General features: G+C 36.8%; 1 protein-coding gene and 1 pseudogene across 6 annotated transcripts in view; both read right to left on the minus strand.

Annotated features, from left to right (window-relative positions):
• Nucleotides 1-13259, minus strand: part of SEPTIN10 (septin 10) — a 48241-nt gene that overhangs the window by 17786 nt on the left and 17196 nt on the right. For 3 of the 6 annotated variants that reach the window (XM_087820681.1, XM_087820686.1, XM_087820684.1), the window contains 3 exons: nucleotides 10161-10278; nucleotides 9527-9722; nucleotides 3295-3481 (listed from right to left, as the gene is read on the minus strand). In XM_087820681.1, the coding sequence (XP_087676807.1) occupies nucleotides 3295-3481; nucleotides 9527-9722; nucleotides 10161-10278 (501 nt within the window). Of the gene's footprint in view, nucleotides 1-3294; nucleotides 3482-9526; nucleotides 9723-10160; nucleotides 10282-13259 lie in introns of all 6 variants that reach the window. The other 3 variants (XM_087820680.1, XM_087820685.1, XM_087820683.1) reach the window with 1 other exon arrangement.
• Nucleotides 10665-11926, minus strand: LOC107528697 (large ribosomal subunit protein uL4 pseudogene; annotated as a pseudogene).

Consider the following 13259-nt stretch of genomic DNA (forward strand, 5'->3'; position numbering starts at 1 on the left):
TATAAGGTTAATGTCCCCATAAAAGATTGATGTCTACACAAATTTAGGGGTTTATAGGTTTTTTTAGTTTTGGTTATTTAGTTTGCGAATAGTGAAAAACTTCAGGTTAACTAGTCGTATGTGTTAAGAGACTGAGATATCAATGTAATTTTCAGAATGAAAAGTAAAAACAATAATTTCTATTCTATTCTTAAATTTCTTTCTCCTCTCCAATTTCACAATGATTTATTGGTATATTTTGATTTATTCATCTTAAATATGCTCCAATGGCAGTAAGATTTTATGGATATAAAATAAATGACAGAAAACTTTCCAACAATTGTGGGTAAACAGCTTTTACGTTAAATTAGTCAGTACAGTACATAAAAAGTTGATGCCAAGTTCAATATTATGTACTTGAATATTTAGTAAATTACGCCAAGTTCGTAACTTGTAATTGGATCCACAATAGCAGCAGGAAGCAGGCTGTAGCAAAGTGCCTGGCATTAAGCCTTTAATTGCCAAGGTACCCATTTCAAAGACATCAAACTTGAATAAATATTTTGCCAGGTATATGACAAAGCTACTAGCAAAACACTAGTAAGGAACCAGACTGCCCCCACCCACGAAGTCCAGTTCCCCCATGTAGAAAGCCTGAGCAACCTAAAGAACTGACCCACACCTCCCTTCCCACACACTAATTCCCACTCTAATGCTTTAAATTCACCAACAGAGTAAATCCACAAAACCCGAGACACCCCTCCCTTGAACTCTAGCAAAAGCAGGGCCCCAGGTTCGTATTCCCTTCCTTTCTCTCTTCTCCTGACCTCCCTGTGTGGTCCTGGGGTTTGCTGAATACCCTCCAGGGATCTGCGAGTAACAAATCTTGTTCTTCTGAGTTCCCTGATGGTTTCTTGCTGAAGTGCATCCTGGGATCATAATAAGAACCACAAGAGCTGACCCAGCCAGGCCACTGACACTGGTGATGGGGGTGGCAGGGGCTGGGGGATGTCTGTGGGGCTCACACTATGAGTAAAAACAGTCAAGGGAGTACCTTGGAATTCCTAGCCAAGAGCATCACTATCAATAGGCTGGAGGACCCAACATAGACTGAAAGATAAACACTATGAGTATTTGGCCCTGGCTGGTTTGGCTCAATGGTTAGAGTGTCAACCTGTGGACTGAAGGGGTCCCAGGTTCGATTATGGCCAAGGGCATGTACCTTGGTTGTAGGCTTGATCCCTCGCCCCGGTCAGAGCTCGTGTGGGAGGCAACCAATTGATGTGTCTCTCTCACATTGATGTTTCTTTCTCTCTCTCCCTCCCCCCCCTTCCTCTCTCTCTGAAAAGCAATGGAAAAAATATCCTTAGGTGAAGATTAAAAAACCACCACCATAATGAGTATTTGTGTATTAGGGGAAGAGAAAGTAATAGGTGTTTCACCCTGATGGTAAGACAAGGTAACTTTCCACGTGAAGCAGGGCCTCTTTTTAAAACTCCCTAGCTTTTATTCTAAAGGTGAAGAAACTGAGGCTCAGAGGGCTAAAGAAACTTGCCAAAGAACATATAGCTATTAAGTGACAGAGTTAATATTTAAAACCAGCCTTTACAGACACTAAATTCTATAATCTTTATACAAACTACATCATGTGGCTTCTGTCTAGCTAAGACAAAGTTGTACACTCTTGCTTTTATGTTCCATTAATAAATCTGAACTTCCATATAATCAGACTAAACAATGAAAATAACTGGCTAAATGGTTAGAAAATCTGGTCAGATGAAAAGGCTCTCAAATAAGCTTTATCTAGTTTTTGCTAAAGCCAGGAGACTGCAACTAGGCAAAAGTCAACCAATCTATGCACCAAGACTTCACTGGTAGGCCTTCATGCTTTCCACTCTGATGTCTATATAGAAAGTAGTTAATGACCAGAATGATTTTGCTTTCGGAATACTGTCTCATAAAATTATTAGCCAGGATAATGAAAGCTGAATATCTCATAACATCAGAGGTTATAAAAAAACTTCTAGGTTTTTTTTTAGTATAAAATAGTAGTCTTTAACCACCTTTTAAGCAAAAAATCCAAAGTGAGTTAATTTGTGAATAACATTTTGTATAGCTCCTTAAATTTATATATACATCTCCTTGGCTCAGAAATTCAAAAATAGGTTTTCTTGGTATAGTTCACAATAAAACACAAGTTACTATTAACATATGACAAAACAATACATCTTAAACTTAATAGTGTCATAAAGTAAAATTAGTGTCAAGTAAATTGCACATTTAAAAATGTAAAGGGCCCTTCCACCATGTGAGGATACAATGAAAAGTCTGCAAGCAGAAAGATGGCCATCACACGACCACACTGGCACCCTGATCTCAAACTTCCAGACTCCGAAACTAAATTCCACCAGGACCCTGGGCCCTAGGATTTTCACTATACAAGAGAAATGACCAGTCCTGGATATACCCCGTCCATCTACACACTGGCTTATAAGTACCAATGGCACGAAGATTCGAAAAAGAAGTTTTCAAGTGTTATTAACCAAATGTGAAATGGGATTTTCTGTCCTGTGTGCACGCTGTTTTTCCTCTACCCCAATTATTTTTTAACATGATAAGGCCCTAGAAGTTATGTCATCAAACAATTTTAGCAAGAGAAAAATGTTCTACTTGTGGATGCATTTGCAAGCCAAGGAGAAAGGTCTCAGGAAAAAACACACCTGATGACACCTTGATTTCAGACTTCTACCTTCCAAAACTGTGAGAAAATTAACTTCTGTTATTTAAGACTCCCAGTGTGTCATATTTTGTTATAGCAGCTCTAGCAAACAAACTAATACACTGTGTGTCCCAGTAATTTCACTCCTAGGTATACGCCAAGGGAACTGAAAACATGTGACCACGCAAAAATGTGTGCATGAATGTCCACAGCAGCATTATTCATAGAAGCAAAAACCAAATGTCCAACTGATGAATACAGAAAATAAGACATATCCATACAACAGAATATCATTCAGTAATTAATTAAAAGGAATGGAGTACTAATAGTCTAATAGTTTTAAAGAAAATGTAAATGAATTCTCATTCTGACATGCAATTTAATCATTAAAAAAAGAATTAAATTTTATGTTAATGTTTTTTCTTTGTATCTCATCTTCCGAATTGAGTTTCTTTGTCAAATAACCTAAGAGTGAAACTTATCAAATGTTTTAAAAATGCACAGAATACAAGTTATACCTACATTATCACAGATATATTTTAATAATTCAAAATAAACATTAAAGCAGAAGAAGTTGATTCCTTTTCCAAACCCACCTTGCTGTCCAGGCTCTTCATGGCTAAGAGATCAAGTGTCTTCAGAGAGTGGCCTGTTGGTGAGATGAAGTAGAGGCACACATGGATGCGAGAATCGTGGTAGTTAAAGAGAGAACGCTTAATCTTTAGTTCTTCTTGGAGATAGGCCTCAAACTGAGCATCTATGTAGTCAACTATTGGTTGGTAGCTGAAAAAATAATTATTTAAATATTGAATACAACCTATTCATGCTACCTTAATAAGATATTTCTAAATCTACAGCTCGAAATCTATATTTTCATCAATTAATAAACACTTAATATCTATGCAAAACAGATAACTTTAGTAATAAATTGTATAAAATATGCATGCACAAAGGTAGTACTTTAAAACCATCAGGACAATCTGTGCTTTAAACTGTTTTATAGAAATGATGTTGAATTTACATTGATTCATTTTCACATTCATTCATACAACAGACTCCTTTCTGACAGTTCTCACGCTTACTTGCCTGCATGATGATGTGATACCTTCATTTGATGTGTGCCTTCCCTCCTTAATATGTTAATGATTTCCATGCCTTACAAATCTTATTTAAGAAGAAGTCACGAAATTTGACTTTAGTTTCTTTTAAGTTACTGATACCTCATGTCTTTTCTCAGTTACATAATATGTCATGTCCATAGTAATTTGCCCTAGGTTTCCATTTCCAGTAAATTGAAGGACCACTCTTCTAATGAAATGAAAGACACTGGCTTAAAATAGAAAAATCACCTCTTAGAATATCAAAGTACTCATAAAGTGGTAAGGAATTAACCAGGTCAGGACTGAAGAGAGTATATGCCCTGGCTGGTGTGGCTCAAGTTGGCTGAGCGTCATCCCATGCACTGAGAGGTTGCGAGTTCAATTCCCGGTCAGGGCATATGCCCAAGCTGGGAGCTTGATCCCTAGTAGGGGGCATGCAAGAGGTAACCAATCAATGTTTCTCTCTCATTGATGTTTCTTTTCCCTCTCCCTTCCTCTCTCTAAAAATAAAAATAAAAAATTTTTCTTAAAAATTGAAGAGTGTGGAAACAGAGCGGTAAGCAGAGGAAGGGTCAGTAAGTGGGCCAAATCCAGCCTGATGCCTGTTTTTGTAAGTAAAGTTTTATTGAAACACAGTCACATTCACTTGTTTATGTACTGTCTCTGGCTGCTTTTGTACTACAGTGGAATGGCTGAGTAGTGTAGACAGAAACTATAAGTCCTTCAAAGCTTGAAATGTCTACTATCTGGAAGTTTACTAATCCCTACACTAAAAGCACCAGTGCTAGTTTTGTCCTGAGGTAATTTGTCAATCTAATTCTTGGGCTTTGCTTCTAGGAGGACTTACAAGATGAGAAGACTCAAAGTCCAAGGCCCACACAAGATGTAAATCTATTGAGACTAACTTCCCACATTGAGCTGAGATCCTAAAAGCCTAAACCTTCAGGGTAAGAATGAATTAGAAGTAAATCTACAATTCCTACCATCTCCCCAAGAATCTGCAGGGAAGGCTGCCTGACACTACATGAAGTAAGAAAAATAAAAGGAAAGGAGAAAAAGACCCATTGCTGAGAACTTGTGGCCACAGGGTAAGTCCTTGCACATATCTGCAGCACGGGTGCACACTGTCTCTTTGATTCTGGGAACCTCAAAGAGACAGGTTTAGGGAACCTCAGAATATTAATGCCCAGAGAGGCCTAACATAAGCAAACCCAAATCTATTCAAAGCAAGATATTGTCACCTTAGACCTCAAAGTATCTCTGCAAGTGACTTTTCAAAGGCCATTAATTACAATAAAAAATAACCAAGCACATGAGAAAATAAAAAGCACAATGAATGAGAACCAAAGGAAAAAATAAACATCAGTAAAATAACTACAGATTTTAATATACTGGAATTATAAGATATAAGTGGAGATAAAAGAAATAGAAATAAAAGGTATATTTAAACATATGTGCTGGAATTAGTAAAGTATAACACGTGATTCTACAGATAGAAATATGAACCATGCAGAAGGTACACTTGAAAAATATAATAACCAAAATATAAAACTCAATGGATTAGTTTAATAGTATATATCAGACAAAGCTACAGAGAGAATTAGTATACTGGAAGATAGATAAAAAAATGATTATTGAGAAAGCAATGTAGAGAGGGGAAAAAAGATAAAAATATGGAAGAGATATTAAGAGACATGAATGACATAATGGGAAGGTCTAACGTATTTTATTTCATCACTTTCAGAAGGAAAGGAGACATAGTAAGGGCAGAAGCAATATTCAAAGATGATGTCTCGGAGTATTTTAAAGAACTGGTGGCACTATTCAGACTCAGGAAGTTAAACAAATCACTGAAAAATAAAATTAGAAATAAATAAAAATTCAGATATTATGGTAAAACTGGAGAATAGCAAAAAGAGATCTGAAAGGCACTGGAGGAAAAAAAGGAGAGTATTCTAAAGGGGAAGCCAGACCAACAGCTGACTTCTCAACAGTAAAAATAAAACTCATGGGACAAGTGGAATCTATCTTCACTGGGAGAAAATAATTGCCCACCAAAAATTGTATACCCAAGTAAAATTTCAATTATGAAAGCAAAACAAAATTTTGGTTAAGAGGGTAATAAATATTGGCCACATAAAATAATAATGTCTGTATGGTTAAGAAAAAAAAGAGCCCGGCCGGGTGTGGCTCAGCATCAACCTAGGATCCAGGAGATCGAGGTTCGATTCCCGGTAAGGGCACATGCCCGGGTTGCAGGCTCGATCTCCAATGACTCTCTCATCATTGGTGTTTCTATTTCTCTCTCCCTCTGCTGCCCTCTCTCTGAAGTCAATAAAGATATAAAAATAAATAAATAAATAAATAAATAAAAAGAGAGATGTAAAACACATGCCATGATAAGTCAGAAGGGGGGAGTAATGGTGTTTAACTGGTCAAAATTCCATTTTATTGTTTATTTGTATCATCAGGGACAAGTACAAGTATTAATTGATCTTAAACTTTGATTAGGTTAGAGGTTATATTTTATAAAATTTCTAGAGTAACAACTGTAGGAACAGAAATCAAGTAAGAAAGAATAAAGAAATATGGAGCTGGCAGGACAAACAAAAACACAAAATAAGATGGTAAATTTAATCATAAATATATCAGTAACTACATTAACTGAATGGACTAAATGAACAAGTAAAAGGTAACACTGTTTGAGTAGAGTAAGTTTAAATTTATATACATAAATATGTATATGTATATATGACAACATAGACTTACATAAGCATTACAAGAGAAAAAGTCACTACGTAATAATAAAAATTTCAAGTCTTTAGGATGAAAAAGTAGAAATTAAAAATTAACTGAAATTGGAAATACTATACATCAAATTTTGTGGGATCCAGTTAAAGCCATGCTTAGAGGATAACTTATAATCATAAATGCAGAAGGCTGAGAATCAATGAAAAATTAGAGTAAATTAGGTCAAAATCCAAAGAAAAGTAATTAAAGTATAAGAGCAGAAATTAATAAAATAGGAAAAACCAAAAATATAAAAACTGAAAGGATCAATAAAACCAAAATTTGAAAAGACCAAATAAACCAACAATGCTCTGTTGCAACTGATCAAGGAGAAAAGAAAACGAGTACAAATAACCAATATCAGGAAAGAAAATGCAGGTATCGTTACAGATTATGTATATTTGGGGTATATTACCAATATTTTAAAATAAATATATTTGAAAATTTGGATAAAGTGGACAGACCTGGATAATTGTAACTTATTATAACCGTCCTTCTGTAAAACAACCCTAAATTGTCCTAATAATTATCAAAGAAAATTAATTAGTAACTCAAAATCTCAGCAAACTCCAGGCCCAGATAGTAGAGGGATACTGTGATTTTTAAAAAAAGAAAGTATAAGAGGAAAATACAGGTTGAAAACCTAACTTATAAACATAAAATGTAAAAATACTAAAAGAAAAAAAGCAAATATAGCATAGTAGAAAAAGAATACCAATGATATCCAAGATTACAAGGCTAATTTACTAACAGAAAGTCAGTTTCTGTAATTTACCTTATTAAAGATTAAGAACAGAAATTACAATCTTCTCCACAGAATGCAAAAAAAAACCTGATAATATATATTCATGAGAAAAAAATATTCACAACTCTTACAATATAGAGAAACTCCCCTATTGTAACTGAAAGAAGAAAGGAAGAAGGGAAGGGAGGGGGGGAGGGGAAGGAGGAGAAGGGGAAGGAAAGGGAAGGGAGGGGGGATGGGAGGGGGGAAGGGAAGGGAGGAGGGAAGGGAATGGGAGGGAGGGTTAGGGAGGGAAGGGGAGGGGGAGAGTAAGGAAGGGGAAGGGGGAGGGGGAAGGAGAGGGGAGGGGGCAGGGAGGGAGCAGGGAGAGGAGGGGAGAAGGGAAGGCAGAAAGAGACAGAAAGACAAAAAACAGAGAGAGAAAGAGAGGGTGGGGAGAAAGAAGGAAAAGGAAAAGGGAAGGAAAAGGAAAAGGAAAGGAAGGACAGTGTTAAAAAAAGAGCTTTCCCTTTGGAGTTAGGACAAGGCAAGGATGCCCACTATCACCACTGACTATCCAACAAAATACTGCAAGTCCTACAGAGTGCAGTCAGGTATTAAAAATGAAAGAAAGAAAAATAAAGACTACTGTCTTCAGCCACGATGGCGTAACTGGGACTGGATTTACCCTACCACCTTAAACAACTAGAAACTTGGAAAAAATATATGAACAAAGGTTTTCAGACAATAGATAATAGGCAGTATAAAACTGTAATCACAGAGAAGGGAAATAAATGAAGAGAGCTCTACAATTTCCCCAAATTACTGCCTGGAGACGAGTTTCCAGGACATAGCACAAAAGAGAGAGCAGAGCTTGGCTGGCCTGTGAGTTGAGGAGATATAGATCAGTGAGGCCAAAACAACTAGAATTTGTAGGCAAGAACACTGGGGAAAAAGGAGATGCACCAATAGAAAGCACTGGCTTTGGCAAAGCACTGACCTACACGTGTACATGGCGGTGGTTACAAATCTATACATTTGTCAAATTAACTGAATTTTACACTGAAAAAAATCAGTGCATTTTTTCTATGTAAATTATACATCAATAAAACATTTAAAAAGAAAACAAAAAGGACTGGAAATATAAATGTCATTATTTGCAGATATTATTACATACATAGGAAATCTAAACAATATTAAAGATGAATTGTTGGAACTAATCAAGAGAATTTACAAAAGTTGCTATATGTAAAACTGATATTTCTACACAATATTTCTATAGACAATGAAACACTTTTAAAAGGTACCATGTATGAGATCATCAATAATGCTAAATATCTAATGATAAATTTAAGTAAAGCAATATAAGATCTCTATATAGAGAATTATTTTAAAAACAAATACAATTTAAAGCAACATGTCTCAGGCCTTTGCCTCTGCCACTAATCTGCTTCTTCCAAAAAGCGCAGACAAATCATTTCTTGAAATTTAAAGCAGAACACACAAATGTGCTGAAAAGGCTAACATAAATTACGTAAAGAGTCAATTATGCAAAATATTTTCTCTCTAAAGCAAACCTTAGAAAAGTAGGAAATTACCTCTAATACTGAAAATACATATATTTCAAAAAAGGAAAGAGAACAAAAGTTATTGCTTTACCCAATCTATTTCCCCCTTTCTTAGTTTAAATTTCATATTTAATCTATAATCAATCTTTATAATAACATAGGAAAAATAATGACATAATATAAAATAGAAATTTCATTATCAAACCTTTCTGTAATGCGTAATAATGTACCTGGCTAATTTGGTTAGAATTTCACACAAAAATTCATGCACCATGGATTTGGCCATTTATATTTGCCATTGTATGTCTTATTGTGTTTTCTTCCTCCTCACTGAAATAAGTCTTGCCTGAAAGTTAGTACAAATCACTTAAAATACACTAAATTGGCATATCAGGAAATAATTAAAATTGTTTTTGCTGAAACAGACAATTTTAATAATGTAATTCAAATTATTCTAAAGAAATTAGAATATAAAAAATGTCAATTGGAAGTGAGAACAAAATATTGCTTAATGATTTAAAAAATTAAAAGTCTGGGAGGATAGGTATGGATTTCCAAAGTAGAAAATCAAATCATAGTTCATGCGCAAGAATGCAAATGTCCTGAATAAAGAAAAATTTGTTTTATTACAAGAAGAAACATGTACCTCTCTTCTTTGTTTATTTGGTCACCAAATCCCACTGTATTCACAATGGTCAATTTCAATCGAACGTTACTTTCTTGAAGTTCATATGTCTGAGCTTTAAGTCGAACATGTGGGCAAAAATGTGAGGATTCATGGTCTTCAAAATTAGTATTAAACAATGTATCAATCAGCGTTGATTTTCCAATTCCAGTCTCCCCTGAAAGAAACAAAGGTAGTCTTCACAGGTGCACAGGATGAATGAGAAAAAACAGAAGTGTAAACTCTTAGAGTGGTTTCAAGGATCCCAAATATTTCAAATATTTCAAAGGCTGAGCTGTCTGTGAAAGAAATAGACGTTAAGTAATTAGCAGAATATAAAAATGAGTATGTATGCTAAGTTACTCAGAACTCTGAAGAAAGTACTGAAATGTTTAAAGTTAGAGCAAAAAGTTAAAGCAGTACAGCTAAAAACAACAAACTCATAGAATTAAATAATTGAAAAATATCTGTGATCATGATCTCAAGTTGGTGACAGAAGCACCATACAGCTTACAAGAATGTAGTAAGCACAGGAAAGATGAAAGAACGATTTAGATGAAATACATGTTTTTCGGAAAGATGAAAGAACGATTTAGACGAAGAGTCTGGCACTTACCAACACAGAGGATATTAAAACAGAAGCCTTGCTGAATGGATCTGTTGACCAGCTGATCAGGCAAACTCTCAAACCCAACATGGCCAGACATAGTTAAAGAACGAATGTTTTCTCTTTTCTGCTGAAGAAAAATAAAACAGCAATGATAAAAATAGGATATAAGCAAATTTGAAAGAATATATCAAAGAAATTAAACATTTTATGATCATTATACCCCCCCAAGATACAACTGATTAAGTAAATTTGTGAGAAATGTGTCAACCCTCAAAACATGTATTTCTTCTCTTCATATAATGAGAATCCAGCACTATTTATAACATTGAAATATTTGATTTCCAAAAGAGGGACACACCCAAGTAAACTATGGCATATTCACCCAAGTAAACTATGGCATATTCACTTATAAAACAGAATGTTTAAAGTCATGAAAGATGTTTGTGATATATTTTAAATAACATTTTAATTTTTTTTTTTTTTGCCTTTGATCAGGCTATTATTCAAAATTAGCTGCCCAAAGTGATTTGACTTTTATGAAATAAACAAATTTAAGTTTATGTTGCAGGGTTTTCTTCTGTGGTGGGTTTCTTTTCTGCAGGCTTCTTCTCAGCTGCTGGTTTCCTGGTAGCTGCAGTCTTAGTTCCCACCAAAGGTTTCTCCTGCTTCCTAACACCCACACCTTTTTCCCTTCCTTCCCTACTACAGGCTTCTTGTCTGCAACCCTCTTCTCATCAGATTTGGCTTCTAGTGCTCCTGCTGCTTTATCCACCTGGGGCCTATAGTTCTCAGCCTGACAAACACTGGTGTTCCGGCTTGTGCATGGTCTTTGCATGTGCGGCTTCAACATGACTCTCAGGTTCTTCAGGGGGTTCTTCTTCAGGACTCTATGATGAATCTTGCTGTATGGTGCTCAGAGGGCTGTTTGGATCTCTCTGCTTTTCAAGATTCTTCTCAGGTCTGTATTGAGCATTGTGGGCATGGAAAGGTTGTGGTTACTCTTAACGGAGGCAGCTTTACGCCAGGTGCCATGCAGATCATCTAACTTGCAGAAGGAACTTCCAGTCTAAATGTAGAAATGTCCACATGCCAACCAGGAACAAGATTCAAAATGTTCAGGTTCGTTTCATTATGCAGAGTGATTCCAGGAATGTTTCTGAAGGCTTTGATGATACTGTTGTCCTCATTATAGATGACGCAAGGTCCCCTGCACCAGGTACATGACGGTTTCTCATTTTGCCCTTGCCAGCTCTCATTAGGCATAGTCTGTTTTAACATCATTCCAGCCTTAAGTTTCTCAAGAAGCAAATCAGCCTCCTTGGTCTTCTTGTAGCCTTCAACTTTATCTTCAACCACCAAAGGAAGTCAGGAACTTTCTCAATGCGATGACTTTTAGACATGACCAGTGCTGGTAAGGCCAAGGCAGCCAGGGGAGAGCAGATGGCATATCACTTCTATGCTGTGTTCACTCTGCAGTGCCAATGGTGTCAGGTTTGGCCCCACAACACATATTTCCATAAGCACTCTGGGCAGGATGATGAGTCCCACCACCCTGAACTCTGGGAATTCCAGCCAGTGCTGCCAGCACCCTAAGACTCAGCCCTGATTTGATGACCTACCGCTTCACTGAAAGCACAGGGCTGTCTATTGCTTTTCTGTAAGCTGGTGTGAACAAAGTCCATAATATCTGGTTGAAGGGGAGCCCTGAACACAGCAGGTAAAGTGACATTTTTGCCAGGTGATTCCCCCTTTTTGGATTACACTGAGCACATGGAGAGAAGGCCATGCTCCTCTCAACCTGGTGGTTCCCACAAGAAAAGGAACATTTTAATTCTTATGTTAGAATGTTAAGTGAAAAAAGTACAATACAAAATTATAGATACAATTCTAGCACCCAGTAATGGCAGAATAACTTATGTTGCACTAATAATCATAATCAATTTTTTCAAGGTAACCAAAGGCTGACAGACACTGGAAGGGAGACTCTTGAGACAAGGAAACTATATAAAGTGAGATGGTATGTACTAGCTTTTCACTAAGGGTACTTACTCCCCAGTCGCTGCTATACAAAGAAGATAGAGCTCAACATGCAAGTGGCAGTCTTACTGGGCTGATAAGTCAGTTGAGATAAGGGTATGCAAATCAGCTGAAAACTGTAGGAGAAAATTCCAGAAAGGATGGATCCAAAATCAGCAAATACACTTCCCTCAAATACTTGGCTGACTGCTGAACTGCACATGTACGGGAGGAATACAAGAGCCTAGGCAGGGGAGAAACGGGAATGGGAAAAAAGCTACGTAGAGTGTTCACGAGAGCCATCCTGGGAAGCTTGAATTTAAGCCTGTAAATTAAAGGGGCTCAGTAAACATTTCAAGTCTTTCCACTAAAAACCTATATGGGTCACATGTTAGGAATAAGGATCACACCCCAGGAGTCAGAAATGCTCCACAGTATAGAAGCACAACAGAAGTAGACCTGCTCTAACAATGCCCATAACCAAGGTTCAACATAACCAATGTGACTTGCTAGTAATTTGCTTGCTAGAACAAAGGTCAACACTCTTCAGGAGAAGAAAATAGAATCCAGCATCTCCACAATATATCATTCACAATATCTCCTATACAGTCAAAAACTACTGCCCTAGCCGGTTTTGCTCAGTGGTTACAGCATCGGCCCACAGACTCAAGGGTCCTGGGTTTGATTCCGGCCAAGGGCACGTACCTCAGTTGCAGGCTCAGCCCTCACTGATCAGGGCATATGCAGGAGGCAGCCAATCAATGTGTCTTTCTCCCATCGGTGTTTCTCTCTCTCCCTTCTACTCTCTCTAAAAAGCAATGGAAAAAATATTCTCGAGTGAGGATTAAAAGAAAAAGAGTAATTCATGCCTGGCCAGTGCTGCTCAGTGGTTGAGCTGGTTCGATTCCTGGTCAGGGCACATGCCTAGGTTGTGGATTTGATCCCTGGTTGGGGGCCTGTGGGAGGCAGCTGATCGATGTTTCTCTCTCATTGATGTTTCTACCTCTCTCTCCTTCTCTCTCTAAAATCAGTGAAAAAAAAAACACATTAAAAACCAAAAGAGTAATTCAAAGTCTTTGAGGTGATAAA

This window comes from Miniopterus natalensis, chromosome 9 (assembly GCF_054644295.1).
Source record: "Miniopterus natalensis isolate mMinNat1 chromosome 9, mMinNat1.hap1, whole genome shotgun sequence".
NCBI lineage: Eukaryota > Metazoa > Chordata > Mammalia > Chiroptera > Miniopteridae > Miniopterus > Miniopterus natalensis.